At 46.5% G+C, this 17,418-nt stretch overlaps 1 protein-coding gene across 1 annotated transcript in view; it reads left to right on the top strand.

The window, feature by feature from the left end:
- Positions 1 to 17,418, top strand: part of lrmda (leucine rich melanocyte differentiation associated) — a 185,271-nt gene that overhangs the window by 118,541 nt on the left and 49,312 nt on the right. Inside the window, exons 3-5 of the mRNA XM_067236656.1 lie at positions 2,721 to 2,847; positions 4,342 to 4,481; positions 7,251 to 7,377. Coding sequence (XP_067092757.1) covers positions 2,721 to 2,847; positions 4,342 to 4,481; positions 7,251 to 7,377 — 394 coding nt within the window. The remainder of the gene's footprint in view (positions 1 to 2,720; positions 2,848 to 4,341; positions 4,482 to 7,250; positions 7,378 to 17,418) is intronic.

Here is a 17,418-nt window from a genome sequence, read left to right as displayed (position 1 = left end):
AATGTTGTTGAGACACACTTTTTGTCATGTCTACTGTCATAAACTTCCCATCCTGATGGCAACCAATACATCTAAAGGTTTGACAGTAAAATGTATTCAATACGATATATGTGGGCGTCGCAAGACTGTAATAAACATGACCAATCATAAAGTTCAGACCGACCTTAGTGATTAGACAGCATTCGGATAGAATGCAATGATTGGCCGGGCTACTTGTCTGTCTATCTACCTTCTGGCAGTCAGGCGTTCATGTGGTTTAAGGGAATGTCTTTGAAGGGACGGGGTGGGATATTATAGTTTGAATCCTGTTAAACGCAAGTAAAGATTGCAAGGTTTGCAAAATGTACCAATCCTGCCTTTAACCATTTATTCTCTCTAGCTCTAAACCAGAGCTTTAATATTACTGATTATCACACATGCGCACACACACACACACACTCACTCACTCACAGTGTACGTGATGTATGGCAATGAGCTAACCCTGGCTAAGTGGTAGGCCTAGTGTAAAGACAGCGAGGGTGAAGTATGAGGTCTGACAATGAGCCTGATCATAATTATCTTAACAAGGAGAGGGATTCATCACTGCACCTCGTTAAAGCTACCGTCTCTCGCTCTATCGCCCTCCCTTTCTCCCTCCCGTGCTCACGCTCTCTCTCTCTCTCTCTCTCTGGCTCGCTGTGTCTCTTTGCCTCTCCCTCCTCCAGCCTCGCGCACTGTAAATCCAATGTAACCGGTGGTATTCCATTTTTGGTTTTCTTTCTGCCTAATCACTTCGGCTATGGGACACAGCTCAATTACACTCATTAGGTTTTCATCAAAACAAGGCACGCCGCTCAGATTTGGACACAACGTAATTTACAGTACTAACCGTGTTGGTTCTCCGAGCACCACTTAAACAAGAGCACACCAAAAACAACCCTTTAAAGTAATGAAACCAAATGCGGGTGTTAGCGAATAGGGAAATATAGAGAGAGTAGCAGACTATTAAATTTCCCCTACTATAGTTAATGCTAGAAGGGACTTTGACTCTCCCCTGGCTGTGAATTTAACTGATTAAATCAGCCGGTGGTGACATGAACACAACAATTAATAAGCTCCAACCACCCCTAGACACCCCCCCCCCCCTCGCCCCCCACCCCAGCCACGAGGCTCCCTTTAACCGAGCAGCCAATAACATAACCCACGGGACTGCAGACCTGACACACGCGCGCACACACACACACGCGTAGGGAGTTTTCAGTCAGATGTGGCTCTGTGCAGAGCGACTGCACCGTGTTTGTATGTCTGTGTGTTGTTTATTCGTTCCGTGGTCTTTGTCCTTCGTGCCCTGTGGTTTGGCTCCTTTGCTGTGGCCAGTGTGTGTGTGTATGGGTTCCCTCTCTGACTCTCCTTCTGACTCACTCACTCACCCACACTCACTCACTCTCTCTGTCACATACCCCCCCCCACACACACACACGCACACACACACACGCGCGCACACACACACACACGCGTATAGACAGAGACACCAGCACTGCTTGCCATCCATTTGCATAAATCATGGTATGTGTTAGAGTTTACATTGTGTGGCTCGGTGTGTGTAAAGACACTATCCAGAGCAGAAGGCCGATCGGTTCACACAGGGCTGAGGTGCTGACTGGTTACATGTACCTGGAGCTTGTCTTGATGGCTACAAACTATTAAGCATTTCATCAGTTGTTTCGCTTACATGGCGGTAAAACAGTTGAACTTACAAGCAAAATGCATCAAACGAGCCTTTTTTTTTTTTTGCAATTAAAGTTCAAACGAGCCTTGTTGAAATACTTCTTTAAAAAAGAAATCCTTTTCGTCAAAGTGGGGTTGTCTGACAAGCTGATCCAGTTCCTTCTCAATGGTCCGTCTCGAGCCAGGTCTTGGCAGATGTAAATGTCAATTAAGTCACCCAGGACACATTAACATGGTGGGGTGACAGCCAGTGGCGTGTGAAGGATTAGACAGCACACATACTGGCTTTGTGCACCTTCAACGGCTTGAACTTTGCAAGGCCCTTACATTACCCTGAACACTCCTCTCCATCATTTTGATGCGCTTGTGTGCGTTAAGGGAGGAGGGGCATTTGAGTAGGAGGGTGCTGCAGTGCTTTATAAAAACAAATGGTGTTGAAGGAAAAAAAAACAAAAACAAACAGCTGATAGTCTTTGGTGTTAGAACCTTAAACTGGCCCCCATCACGGAAGAGTCGCAAAAGTTTCCCTTCGCCGTTCTCCCTGTGATTGTGAGAGCATATTCCGGTTCTGCTGTGAAAATGATGGATGACAAGTTAAATTTGTGTCCGGGGAGTGAAGGTGAACTGTGACAGAGTGATTTGTCTTGGGAATGGAGGGTTAGGGTCAGGCGAAACTGGGCGCCTCAAGGCACGAGACATTGACAAATTCATCCTGCCCGCCGCATTTCTGAAGCCTTTTGTTTTGAATCCTGGCTACTCACAAGTGACCCCCCCATCCCTCATCCTGCCAGCGGCTGAAGGGATGCATCGCCATGCCAGGGGAACACAGCGCCACTAATTCTTGTCATTCACCCCCCCCCCCCCCCCCACCCCACCACCCCCCGCCCCTGACAGGCCCCAAACTCTCCCAGCCAGACGTGGAAAGAAGGAGGCTGAAATATTTATTTCTCCACATAATAGGCTGGTCATATTTAAGGCCATATAATTTTTTTCCTGTTGCCTTATCATTGCAGGTCACTGGCGGGCCTCAAAGCGTTCACTGAGCTGGAAGAGCTGGTCGTCGACAACAATCTGCTTGGAAATGACCTCCGGTTGCCCAGGTTACCCAACCTCCACACCATGACGCTCAATAAGAACCAAATATCCTTCGGAGCAAGGAACTGCTCCCTGACTATCGCTGCCCGTCACCAACTCTCACCCTGATGGAGCACATACATAAGACAACATACTTCCAGTAGTCACTGTGAATTTCATTTGTCCTTTGTTGTATACGAGGCAGGGCTGTTCTGTGACATTTGTTGAGAACTTAAAAGTAAATGGAATAAAGCAGAGAGGTGTTTATCACTGACCGACAGCATCCTCAGCAGACGTTGTTTCTGAGCCACAGGGACCTCTAGTGGAGACAAAGGCAGGAGTTAGTCTTGCGTTCGACATGAGATGTCGTAAAGGCAAGACATGTCATCCATTTTTTATTTATTTTTTACTCTAGGCAGAACGCCAAACTGGCTCACAGTCTAACTGAGACACAAACATTGTTGTTTTTCAAAATCCGGGAGCTGGAACCAGTGAATTGACCCAAAACAATAGATGGTAAAGATTGGGATTCCAGTAAATAATTCTAGAGCAGAAAAACTCTTATTTTCCTTTGTCTCTCATTAGGCCTACTAGTAAACCTTGACCTGAAACCGCCACACACACAATTCAAGACACATCATCAAAATGTGGTGTGGCTGCTTCAGATCAGTCAGGGTAAATGTGAGTGAACTAACTTGAGCGCAAGTTTAACAATGTGTCCTGTATTTTTATTGTTTTCCCTCTGCATGGCTACATCAACACAGGGGCTAATGATGCTGACACTTACCTGCACGGTCGGCATTTAAACCGATACTTCTTGAACGACACGTCAGGGTCTCAAAGCCGAGTTTGGTTGTGAAGTGGTCTGCACATGCTAATAGGCCAATTATGTACATCCTGTCCCGGCGCGGTGCCATTTTAAAACTCAAGCGCTGCATTAGTGCAGTTGTATTTTGACACGTTAGTGCTCCATTTTCCAATGAAGTGAATGTATTAGTGATGAATGTGACTGCTTAGGGGCTGTTTGTTATTTTTTTTCCCCCACATTTCACAAAAAAAGTTTTCCATCGGCGCAACGCTGGGAATCACTGACTGTTTGAACCACAGGGCATCCATCATGTTGTCACTGCTCTGTACTTGGCCACCTATGAAATGAGGGAGAGGGAGAAAGGGAGAATGGGATAGAGAGAGAGAGAGATGGAGGGAGGATGGGATAGAGAGAGAGTGAGGGAGAGAGACAGGGAAAGTAATAGAGGGAGAGAGATGGCGTGTGAGATGCAAAGGGAGAGAGAGTCTAAGAGAAGAATGGGTGTAAAAGAGAATGATAGAGAGGAGGAGAGTTGAGGAACTATACAGTCAAATTCACTCACACCCCCCCCCGTCCCCGTCCCCCCCCCGTCTGTCCACTCAAACAAAGCCCTGGCCTGGGTGGTAAATGTGACAGTGACATGTTTTAGTGTGGGTATAAAGGGGTCGGGTAGCCTATAAGGGAGGGGTTGTGGGGCAGTAAATGCTAATGTAATTAACAGCACCGGATCCTTGACCTCTGACCCCTGACACCTGACTGATATCGAGGCTCTGCTGGAGCACTTGGCCGAGGAGACCCCTGCGCTCGAGTACCTAAGCTTGCTGGGAAACGAAGCCTGCCCCAACGAGCTGGTCAGTCTGGACAAGGATGAGGACGACTACCAGAGATACAGGTCAGTCATTCAGGTGACGTCACACACTGTTGTCAGGATTTTTGCGTGTGTATATATACATATTGTAGTGTTCTTTTATTTGACATTTTTTTTGTTGTAGATTTTTTTACATTAATTGTTTTTGCCTGGAAGATTGTTAAAATATATATTCCAGCGCAGTTCAAACACTTATTTTTCCTGCAAGATTGAGTACTCGACATCTCACGACTAGATTGTAGATGTAACCACGTTGCACTAAAAGCATTGTGAAGCCACCCCACTCTACACTCTGTTTTGCAAAATGGATTTCATGTGTGACTAGTCACTGCCACAAATGAGTGTTTACTGCCCTGCCTTACCAGAGGAGATGATGCATCGCACATCAAGCCACTCTTTCAGCCATGCAATCTGACCACATTTTGTCAGGGTCTTTTACATGAAATGCGATAAGAGGTAAAAAAAAGCATCTGCTCTCTTTTGTCTGTTTGAGCTCTAAGTGCTTGTTTCTGACTCTGTGTTGGGTATGAATCATTTACCACCTAGCTTTTACTTAGAGGGCCTCTCTCTCCCTCCTCCCCCGTCTTTCTCCCTATCTGTATTTCCCTCCCTCCCTCCCTCCCATGCTTGTGTTAGTGCTGAGGCGTTCTGTTTTGACTGACAGCGTCTGTGGCCTGTGATGTAATATTCATAATGTGTCACATAGTAATACATCAATTTGAGCGTGATGCAGATTTCCTGTCTGACAAGGTTAGGCGGCAGGCAGGTCGTGACAGGACTGGCCCAGGGCAATGCATACCCCCAGCCCTCTGCCCTGGGACAGGGGGTTCTCTCAATTACCCGCGGGAAACACACCATCTCTCTCGCTCTCGCTGGCTCAATTAGTCCACTGACACAGATGCAAACGCACACGCAGACAGACACTCTTAATGTGTGTGTGTGTGTGTGTGTCAGGGATAGAAAGAACACCGTCATCACTGTACAGTTTCACTGTGGCGGTAGAGATGAGCCGTATTGTGACACCAGCGTGTCTCTGTGTTGAGGAGGAAGTCTGACCCGTAACCGTGGAATGCCCCGGTAACAAAGCCTATTGTTGGCCTCCGTGTTGACATCTTGCCTCGGCTGACACAATCAGGGTTTCAGATCTCTGGTTCCGGCAATGTATCAAAGAGTTCTGGGATTCACAGTTTCGCCTCAGGGGTTCTAGCCACACAGCACCACCCTCTGCACCCAAGCCACTAGTCACGCAAGCCTATCTGCTCAAACATGATAAATACACACACAAAATAGACTGTATTAATAATAAATCATCCTTCCTAGAATAATGAGCAGCTAATCTCAACAAAGGCTGACTTGTAATCAAGTCATTGACACATTTATTATTTACTATAGTAGCATTTGTGTCACAGGTTGGAATCGAACAGTATTTTTAGTTCAATGTCCTCATGACACAGCAACGGTGCACTCCGGTAAGAATGCTGAAGCCATATTTGTAAGGCTACCCAGATATGTTTTGGAAGCCAACCGGTTCAAAAGCCACACCACTGCATAACAAAGCGGCAACTGGGGTTTTCCTCGTCTTGCAAACGTTCACCTGCAGTCTCGTAAATATAGTGTGTCATACTGTACATTATGTGCCCTGTGGTTGCTCCGCCCCTCCGCCCCGCCCCTCCGCCCTGACCCTCCCCTCCTGTGTGGGCTTCATCATTAATATCCAGAGCAACTGACAGGACCTTGTCACTGGCTGTGCCCCTGTGATGTGGGGTTGACTATGGAGAATGACCTCTCTGCATATCTCCCAAGGGCATGTTCACATCTCATCGGGGTGATGTCATCAACATGAGCCCGAACAGGAAGAGCGATGCAGACGGCACCGGGGAACTACAGTCCATCCAGAACAAAACTAGCTACATGTACCCCCTTATTCTGCCGTATTGTATCAATACACATTTTATATGTTTATATAATATAGATACTTCTTATTATGATTAGTAGTAGTAGTAGCAATCATTATTCATTTCCTGGTGCAATTACACGGTACTGTATCTTCATATAAATGTTTAGGCCCTTTTCCAAATGGGATCACTTAATTCCTTGTAATCCTAGGGTGCTGAAAAACCAATGTCGTTTCAGCATCTGCCCTCCTCTCCATCATAATCGTCCTCATCCTCCTCCTCCTCCTCCTCCTCCTCCTCGTGGTTTGGTCACACAGAGCTTTTCGTGGGACTCGTCTATCCTCGCCCTATCCTCGTCCCTCCTCACCCTCCACTTACGTGCTGTGTGTCTGTTCAGTTGCAGGGTTCTCCCACCCTGCCCTGCTAGTGAAAGGATCTGTTGTCATCTGTGTATTCCAACCATTATCTCCTGTCGTTTTTTTTCCCTCTCTCTCTCTCCCCCCCCCATGAAAGATGGAGAGCGTGAGAGCTTAGAGAGATAGCTGTGATGTTGGCGGAATGACAGTTTTGGCAGATGGGGCGTATCTCCTTTCATTCTATTTATATTTTGTCCTTATTTTTATCCGCTTTGAAGGTTATTACGTACACGGAGATATCATCAACATTAAATCTGTACTTAGTAAACAAGACTGCTTTTCATATGTTTCCCCCGCTGGTGGGTTTTACTAATTGAAATCTCGATCATTTGACTAGCATGACTCCATTTGGAAATTATTCCTATTTCTTGAAGTACAAGAGCGGAAGGGCGACACAATATCCTTTTGTGTTTGTTTGTGTCGACCATTTCTGTACCATAACACCACAGATCGTGTCTGGTGACATAGCGTCTTTCCTTCAGGTACTTTGTTCTACACAAGCTGCCCACGCTGAGGTTCCTGGACAGCAGGAAGGTGACCAAGGGGGAGGTGGATGAGGCCGAGGCTCGAGGAGCTTTCATGAAGGTGGTCAAGCCCAAGTCAGACATGGTGAGTCACCGCTGGGCCATCCGATGCTCTTCTCCAGTCTGTATGTCACTGCCCACCTTCCACTGGCTGTTGGATTGGTAAATGCAGTCACTGTATCCGTCCAAACTGCCATTCAGAAGAGTATCCATTCAGACTAATTGGAGGGAAAGGGGTGGGTTGGGGGGGGGGGGGGGATTTTTCAAGCAATTGACTGTCCTACCCATGTGGATGGGTAGGACAGCTAAGAGGTGGGGTTGCTTACTTTCATCCCCCCTCCCTCCGTCCCTCCCTCCCTCTCTTCTCTCTCTTTCTCTCTCCTTTCTTTTGTTGTACCCTCTTTTCTTACTGTGTATGTTGGTGTCAGTCTCCCCATGCAGGGGCTCTGCACCATAGCCCTTTGAACAGTGGCTCTTACAAGACCCCTCGTCCTTCTCAACCAAGCCTCTCTTGAATAAATCTGCAAGAGTGTGTTTGTCTGTGTGTGTGTGTGTATGTGTGAGACCACGACCTGACCTCATTCCGTATGCATGAGCCCCAGATCAAAGTCGACGGGCGGCTGTCCGGTCGCGGTGGCATCGGCAAGCGTGACAGCGCTGGCCATCGAAGTGACAGCTCACGTACACGCCAGCCACTATCGCTTAATTATCTCTGAACCATGCACTTATTCTGCCCCCAACCCCCAACCCTCGTTTAAGTTCACATGGACTAATTAGAGTTTAGGATTTCATAGAGTCTCAACCTCCTAGACCTCCCTCCCCCCTGGCACCCCCTCCCTCCCTCCCCCCTCCACCATTTGTTCAGGGCCAGGGTCGAGGAACAGCTTTGTAAGATTTGATTACATTTAATTGTAGCGCCGTTAAATATTCAGTCTTTGGGTCAGACGGGAGTTGTTCTCCCATTCCTTAGAGCCGAGGAGTCTGGGAGATGGAGTCTGGGATGTACCCATGGACCCAGAGTGACCGGACAACAAAGAAAAAAAGGGTGCAAGGACATCGTTTTAGACAATCATGCAAAATACTCTTCACTTTGAGCATCAGCTCACTCAAGGGCTTTGTTCTTGATCATTGGTGGCAATGTGGCAAATAAGAAAGTTGAAAAGATTGAAATAATTTAACCCCAGCCTGTCATGTTTGGTAGATGTAGGGAAGCAGAATGAACCCACTGTTCACCCACTGCATGTAAAAAGAAACGACAGCACTTTTAGGATGCATGTTGGCAAGTAGGAGTTACTCGAGAGGAATCTGTTTACAAAGCTTGTCAGCGTTGATGTAAAGATTGTCTCGGTCCCTTCAGATTTACTGTAGATGAAGCTAGGGCGGACTCAGCTGATTGTATTGCATGTTTCTGAATGTTGCACGTGTGGGGGTCACGTGTGTGTGTGCACGTGTGCCCGAGTGTGAGTCGAGAGTTGTTGAGGTTTCTACACAAACGGATCTCGGAAACATTCTCTCCTTCATGTCCATGTGTTTGTAACCCCCTTCAAGAGGTTTGGATGTTTACATCCAGTTGATCTGGGCTGTCCTGCGTCCTGCGTTCTCCAGCTCCGCACTGAGTCAGCGGGGAGGTGGGCGACGTCTCGCGCCCCAGCCTGAGGACGTCACGCCGGCTCCTCTGCTCCGTTTGTTTTGAGTTCGATGAGACGTGATGCGTCAGCCCCAACGGGCTCGACGGGGCGTGCGTTCCCCCCCCCCCGCCTCTAATTGGCTCCATCAGCAGAGCCATTGTGTTCCGACCAATAGTGCGGGTCGCCAATTAACGAGCACCGCCAACAAACGAGGGTGTAAGGAAGGATGATGGCGTAATTAGATATCTGTGTTTGCTTTGATGTGTCGTACGGGCAGGGTGTCGCTCATAACAGTGAAGCGTGGCGTCGGGAGTTAGCTTGGTTACAGCAGCTGATAATTAGCCGTCGCTATGTCTCTCAGGCGACTCCCACAGCCGAAAACAGTGGCAACATCTCTAACAAAGTCACTAACAATGTTTAAATTATAAAAAAAGTGCTGTAACCATAACTGTGTATACAAGAAAAGAGATACATCAAATAATATATAATAGTAGTTTCTTTAATCAAGCCAGACCAATGTGATGCAGTCCTTCACATAAACCACTGGGCTCTCTGTCAATGTGGAGGCAGATACAACTTTGTCTGGCCTTATCGGCCGAGGCCTGTTCACTGCATGTTGAGAACAGGCAGTACATGTTCAGGTTGATGCAAGCCCTCTTGTGGTAGATCAAATCTCGAAAGCTCATATAACGTTCAGTCGTTTCATGCTCTGAGCGTGATGTATCGGAACAGTTAATGGGCACGCTATGAAGGAAGCTGTGTTGAACTTTGGAGACCTTCTTGAGTCACATTAGAATCGAGTGTGACCACATTTTAAACAGCTTTTCAATCATGCCATTACGGCATGGCACCGCAGGACAACACATGGTCCTGATAAAACTGTAATGGGCTTTAATACAATACGAATACCATATCTTTTCATACATTCTTAATCATTACCAAGTCTCACAAATCATATCCAGAGAGCCGCATGCTGTTGTTTTCTGGAAACTCACACAAGTAAGCATTAACAGGCCATTTTTCCGAAAGCTACAAATATTTGTAAGTACGTGTTAAGTTTTTACATCTATTGTTTTGTCGTTCAGGGTGAATAAGGGATGGCCCGCAAGAGGGGAATATCGAGCCTTTCAGTCTAAATGTGCATGCTAAACATGGACAGCCTGGTTAACTGCGGAACAGAGAAGTATTAGCGAGAGAGAAATGGAGAAATGAACAGAGACATTTCCGCATATTGCATGGACAGGTAACCCAACTGGCTTTTTCCATGCTGGTGGGCCTTGGAAGCCTATAATGCTGTAAGTGGTTGCTACAGTAATTGAGCTGTCTCGGTGTTGTTTGTTTTATTGTGTGAACGCCGTCGGCTGTAAGGATTGTTCTCAGCCATAGTTTTATGAGGACAGAAGGATTCTGTCTGTTTCATTCAATTTTGCGAATCTTAAAAGGAGAGAAAGAAAGAGAGAGAGCAGGAGAGTTAAACTATCGAAAGATGCAAAGAGTGTCTGAAATAAACAAAGTGAACTCAGTAAGAGTTATTGATGTTTTCCCCCCCAAACCATGACAGAGGATAGACGTGGTGGAAAAGCCCGGAGCTGTGTCTTGGGAAATTGAGTGTGTTGGAATGTCATAATGTGATAATTCTCTTTGAGGACTTGGGGGTCATGGAATGCAATGGCGTTAAACCACATAGAGCCATTTGGGCCGTCTAAGTGCCGCTTTTGGAAAATACATGTGGCTCTCCGTGGTTTGGTTCTCCAACCTCCCTCAGCCCCGCCACAAAAGCCTTGACATGTTGTTGGAACCATGGGTTTCACTGGCCATGACTATCAAAACGCTTTCCGTTTTCAGGTCCTCTCCATTGGCTTGGTCGTAACCATGTCGGATTTGACCAATATTATAACATTTCAGTCCTTCAAGAACACTTTACATTGGATGAAGTAAGCATTCAGGCCACTCCACTAAACCCAGCCTGGAAGCTACGTCAGCGCGCATAACAGTTCCTCAGATGTCACTTTGATTTCACCCGGGCGGTGAGCTTGACTACGTTTTCTTTCGGCAGGGGACACAAGTTCTGCCCAACCTTTCTTTGCGTGTAATAGAAAGCAGACAGTGTCGCCAGGTGGTTCCAACCAGTCCCAAACTCCCATGAGCCTCTGCTCTCAGGTTAACAGCCATGCGATGGAATTGGGGATGACAGAGCCAGGAAAGTCCTCAAGTGGATCTTTTCACTCCTGTTCTTTTTCCTAACCTGTTTTACTCTGCGGCGGTTCACATTAGGTTTGTCACAGAGGAGAGCCAGCCCCAAAAAGCCAAAGCGTGATCCCAGAGCCGTGGTTGGGAGTTGTGAAACGCAATACTTCACTGGGGAAAAGAGGGAGACGGGCTTCTCTCTTTTCCTACTCCTGGTGCATGCCTGTAAAGTACACCGACACGTTCGTCTTAGCTCTGGAGATGAATGACTTCTCTGAATCTTTAGAACATAGCAAACGGCTTATAGTTCACTGTGATTGTGCCATCAAAAGGTTTTTGGAAACATTTTGCCGGATAAATAGGGAAAGAAATAGTACCATAAAGATTGTTGCAGAAGCAGGTTTATTACCGGTCCCCCCCAACTTCATTGCCAAGTTAAAAAAATTGATACACATGTCTCTTCATCTTTTATAATTTTCTTGTTGCACCTGTCTTGGTGACGTTTGTTTAAGGACAACACAGACTTGTGGCTGGTAGAGGATGTGTAAACGTAATCATCTCTGGTCTGCTTTGACTTCACAGAAATACACACACTGACAGATCTGCAAACACTCATGCATGGTTTTCTGTTTCCAACGTTTAACATCTGGCATTCTGTTGATTGCATCATTCAATATGTTTTTCCTGCCTTTTATTGGAACCAAACTGTCATTGGCGAAAAGCGATGTTCTAAATGTCTTTCAATGAGAGTTTAACAAGATATCTGGAAGTCTTATAACGGCACATTATGTACAAATGTACCAAACGGATCCTTACTCCCATTTAGGGTGTTCTTTCCAGAGAGCATTCGGGTCTGTGTTGGTCCTTCTGACCGTGTGTGGGGATCTGTGGTGATGTATAGATACGGCCTGTTCAGTGTTTGGACCAGGACTGCGGACTAGAGATCTAGCAGCAGCTGGAGTGGAGAGGTCACACGGAGGTCACGGTCCTGGAGAACAACAGCAATTAGAGAGGGAGTGACTCACACTGTCCACATAAATCACACAGGCACCCCACATCATAAACACACTGTAAAACTTTAAAGCACATTTAATTGTAAGTAATAGTGCCAGGGTTGATTTACGACCTTGTTCAAAGCGAGGAGACATGGGGTGCCTGACCCAAGTGTCACGTCACTCTCACGGAAGAATTGATAGATGTATTTTTCCTTTTCGGCCAAATGCATAAAAACAAGCAGATGTTTTTAATAGTTCTTTTACCAGTTGAAGTGGTACATTCGTACTGCCACTTAGAACACGAGTGGAAAACCGTCCGTGGTGAAACATTTGTTGTCTTGATGTCTCTTGTGTTTTGCTATTGAATTTGAAGCCTGTAACAAAACTGACCATGGCTAACCAGTAAAGGAAGTCAAGTCCTTTTATTCTTTTTTAACAATGTTTTCAGAAATGTTGACAATTGCTTTCAATTTTCTTTCTTTACACAGCTATTCTAGCATGATATTAGGCTCTCAGTTTGGATATGTTAAATAGCCTTCTTGCTCTTGGTGAAGTACACGGTCCAGGAATGTTCCAGATATGGTTAAAACCCTCAGAAATGTGCACATTTTTCTCTTCCAAAGCTTCCTTTGGAAACAGGAAAAGTCAGGAAAATTGAATGTTTCCATGTTTTCAAAACCAAACTGTCAGTTAACTCCAGTGTTCGGGACATAAATAGCGGTCCTTCGTCCTCTCTCCTAGACAGACCTCACAGAGCCAGCCCAACCACGCAGACTTTGGTCTTTTAACCAGGACACGGTTGCCTCTCGTCAATTACACTACTTATGAGATGATGCTTCAAGCTATTACGGAGTACAGGCGTGCAAGTCCCACAGCGCAGACACTATCAGTCCAATCACAGCTCATCTTCTTTGCGTGTCTCTGGTGACGCAGAGATGTTGCCAGCCTAATGAGAGACAGCTGGTGGGGTTCTGAAGAACCCACTCTCTCTCGGCAGTGTCTCCGGCAGCCAAGCCAAACTCTGGATCCCTGACAGAGATAGATACCTTATTTATCTGTATCTTTTTTAGTTTACGACAAGCGTGCTCGTTAATCAACAGCTCTGTTCTCCCATTGGGGTTAAAGGGCAGGAGTCGGCTTTGATGTTCGCCATCCCTTGGCTGCATCATCCTAAGACTTCTTCTGATTTGATTAGATAGAGGAGTTGTTGTTTACAGTTTTACAGTTAACATAATGAGCTATTGCTGATAATGATATATATAATTGCAGCTCATAATCCCTATTGATTTCAAAATCTGCTATTACTCTACTCAACTTCAGATGTTTCGTTGCCTGACAAACAGAAGCATATCATTGCCGTTATTATCTATTTCCTTTTTATATCTTTAGGTTCCATTTGCACAAAGTCTTGGAATCCAATTTGCAGATTTGCCAATTGGCATTTTGTCTAATCGTTTGGCCTTTACTTAAATATATTATATATATATATCTCAATTAATCTTTTAGTCATGACACAGTGTAGGTTTCATTGAAACTCTGAGGTCTCAACAGCAGTTGTTGACTCTTTGGAGAGGGAGGGGAGGAGAGGGAGGGGAGGAGAGGGAGGGGAGGAGGTTGTCGAAGGACGCCAGAACTGAGAGTCCTCTTCATTGAAGTTTGTGCTTACACAGGCCCTCTTTGTGGTTTTTAAAGCTTGTCAGACATGTCAGGCACGGCTAGAAAAAGTATATTGTTTCCAGCCTCTTGGATTCCTTTCTCCCCCCCCCCCACCCTCGACATCTGCCACTCTACAGAGATGATAAATTCTTGCCTCATTAAGCGTGGGTGTGGGATTACAGGCTGACAACACATTAATCACTGGGCTGGATGGCAGCAGACCCGCACCAGCTACAGGCATTGTTAACCAAACTTTTCTAATGTGTCACTCTCCCACCCTGACAGCCCATAATCAATCATTCTGATTGGCAGGTCTGATAGATTACACTATTTATACTTTGTGTAATGAAAGATAGCGTTTCCACCCACTGTCATTGCAGAGACGATGATAGGCCCGGCAGCAGAGCTGAATGGGAACACATACAAAAAAAAGAGAGAGAGAGTGAGAGGGAGAGAGAGACTGAGAGAGACTGAGAGAGACAGAGAGAGAGAGAGAGAGAGAGAGAGAGAGAGAGAGAGAGAGAGAGAGAGAGAGAGAGAGAGAACAGACAGACAGACAGACAGACAGACAGACAGACAGAGAGAGAGAGAGAGAGAGAGAGAGAGAGAGAGAGAGGAAAAGGCAGGATAGACAGACAGACCTTGGTGCGGCATTGTGAACTTTTAAGTAGACACTGTTGAGCTCCTTGCTGGGGGAGTTTTCATGTAAGGCAGCATTGTTCAGGAACACGGTATAGCTTTAAGGCAGTCTTCACACAGCCTCTGTGCTATTGTCATCTGTGTCGCTATCAGTGGCAGGTCGTGCTCTGGCAGGTAAAACCAGGCTTTGTGTGCCAGGGGATTCAGTTTCTCTGTGACCCCGTTGGTAAGGTTGGGCTTTTTGTTGTCAAGTTCAGTTTTTCTTTTTTTTGTCTGCAAGTGATTGATTTACACGTGTATGACAACAGAACGACAAGCCACAATGTACCTTATGTGGTTTTCAATACTTGGAGGCTGTCAGAATAACGGATAGCTGTCTTTGCTCATTCACCACTCCCGCAAGTACAGAATGCAACGTTACTTTACTTTACAGTCCCCTGTATGGGTCCATGGGAACTTGTGGATGAAATGACACACGTCTAGTCCTCCCCAGGTAGCTGTCTAACATAATAAGGTTATGTTTCTGGGTTTTTTGTGTCCATTTTCACCAGTGTCTCTTTGTCTAGAATTAGAGACCCTCTCAGCCAACTGCGGGGGATATTGGATATGAGGTTTTTAGTTGAGAGACTGCCAGTTTTCTGAAGAAAAATAGACACCAAATATGCGGTCTATCATGTTTTTGACAGGTAGTAAATTGAGGAGTTTTTCAGGAAGGCAGCACACTGTCAGAAAATTAGTTAACTAGACCATATTATGGAGAGCCAAGTAATTTACCTTCGTAGATGCCATCGCAAATAACTAGCGAGAGCCCACATCCCTGACCTGACATTGCTTTGTGTATAATGCAAAATCTAGTGACATGCTCAATGGGTTCTGTCAGCCGCAGGATTGAATTCTCTGCCTACTGCGTCTCAGTTTGGAGCATGCTGGTCAATTATTTCTGAGGCTGTCAGCGAACGGGGGGAGACACTGTTATTTAGTGTGTGTTAACTTGGCATCGTTAAAACGCTTTCTCGACAGACAATGGCCCACCTGCATGTTATTTATTTCGATTCGGGAGACGAAGGTAACCTTCAAATCCGTTGACCTCTCCCCCCGTTTGGCATGACGTGAAACCCCCGCTCCGCTTTCGCCCCATTAGAAACAGTAGCTGCCGAGACAAAGGGAATCGAATGACTGACTGCCATCTAATCTAACATGCTAGCACTCCAAACAAGCAACACCCATTTGTTTAGACAGATTGCTGTGATCATGTGACAGTGCTGCGCAGTTTTTCTCCACACCATGTAGTCGACAGGCCTGTCCACATGCTATCTCGGTGTACTTTATGAAGCCGCATTATCATGTGTCTCGTCTCCCACGCGAAGAACCGCGCTGCCTCCGGGGCCGACACTCCTTGAGGGATTGTTCAAACTTGACATGTTATCGGTGTTTCTCGTTGAAATGGGTCCTATCTTGTTACCCGTCTGTAATTAGCGTTGTCTGTTTCATCAAAAGCATTTACTATTCTTACTGTGGAGTGCTGAGCTCATCCTAGTCAGTGCCTGTTGCGAGGATCACTCCGCCAATAAATATACCGTCGCTTATTTGAGAGGAGGGTTGACTAATTTGTGTGTGGCCGGCACAGAATTTCATATGAGGAGTTAAATGACTCTGTCTGTGCTTCCATCCCTAGCGAGTGGGGGGCCTTCGGAGCCAGGCTGGGCACGTACTCGGGAGGGAGAGGTGGGGGGGGGGAGAGACTGACAAACGGTTTCAAGTTTAATCTAGGTGAAAAAGAAGAGTTGAAACATTTGCTTTAGCTACCGTGGTGATGAATAGGGAAACCTGAGCGAGTAAAAGCCCCAGACACGTCACAGCACATGGTTAGCAGGTGACAGCCTCTGTAACCACTTCTCTCCATTTCTGTTCTCCTTCTCGCTCGCTCTTTTTACTACCCCTCTCTCTCTCTCTCTCTCTCTCTCTTTCTCTTTCTTTCTCCTTCTCTCAACAAGTCAGACTGTTCTATAATTAATGTCCCCCAGGGGCCATCCGTGGGTCAGGCGCAGAGGGACTGCGGAGAGACATGTAGGGGCCCTGACACCCTCTGCGGGCTGGCTGATGCATGCTCGTGACTGCGGGAGCACGGTGAGGGTACAGGGTGGAGGGGGAAGAAGGGATGGGGAGGAGGGGGGGGGGGGGGGGTCTGAGTACAGGTGGAGGGATTCCAGATATCTCTGTTTTACTTTTCCAACTGAAGAAGCTTTCCAAGAGATGGAGTACAATCGGGTGAATTATGGGTTTAGATTTTAAGGGAGGCCGTCATGTTTTGAGTGACTTTTTGCTGAAGCTCTCTTGACGTGAATTATTGTATGGATTTATCAATCAAATGTCGGTAGGCTCTAAGTTTGTTTGTGTGTGTCCGGGGGGGGGGGGGGAGGGGGGGTTGCTGCGAATGTAAACAATACCACACAGAATTGGTATGGCTGTGCAAGAAACAAAATCATTATTCCATCCAACTGCAACCGATTTGCTTTCCTTTCACCAATCTTTCTTGGCGAGCGGGTAACTGTTTCCCTCACACTTTCAATGGGCTTTCATTCTTTTTTTCTTTTTTTTTTCTCTACTCAAAGTGGTTAGATGCTTTGCAGTGTGTTATTGGTTCCCTGTTGTTGAAAGACTTCAGAAGCCGCCGTGCTGGAGGGCACTCACCTCACACTTCGACTGGATCACCCTGTTCCCCGCACACAGACTCTCCCACACTCCGTCTCCCAACCACACCGGCCCTCCAACACCCTCCATCCCCTCCAACACTCAGCTGCCTGTGGCCCTGCTTCACCTTGCATTCTCTGTGTCATATTCAGCCTGTGAATGGAAAGAACCAGAGAGGGAAGAAAAGAGAGAAATCCATATACACACAGAGCCCCCCCCCCCCCCCCTGCACTCGCACACAAACACTCCGCACCAGTCGGATTTAGGGAAACATATAGAATGCCTATTGCTGTCCCAGCATGCTTGGGAGGAGGGTGTGGAGGGGGAGGA

Source organism: Osmerus mordax, chromosome 5 (assembly GCF_038355195.1).
Source record: "Osmerus mordax isolate fOsmMor3 chromosome 5, fOsmMor3.pri, whole genome shotgun sequence".
Classification (NCBI taxonomy): domain Eukaryota; kingdom Metazoa; phylum Chordata; class Actinopteri; order Osmeriformes; family Osmeridae; genus Osmerus; species Osmerus mordax.
The sequence above is the reverse complement of the archived record's forward strand: the minus strand, read 5'-3'. Positions and strand labels throughout refer to the sequence as shown.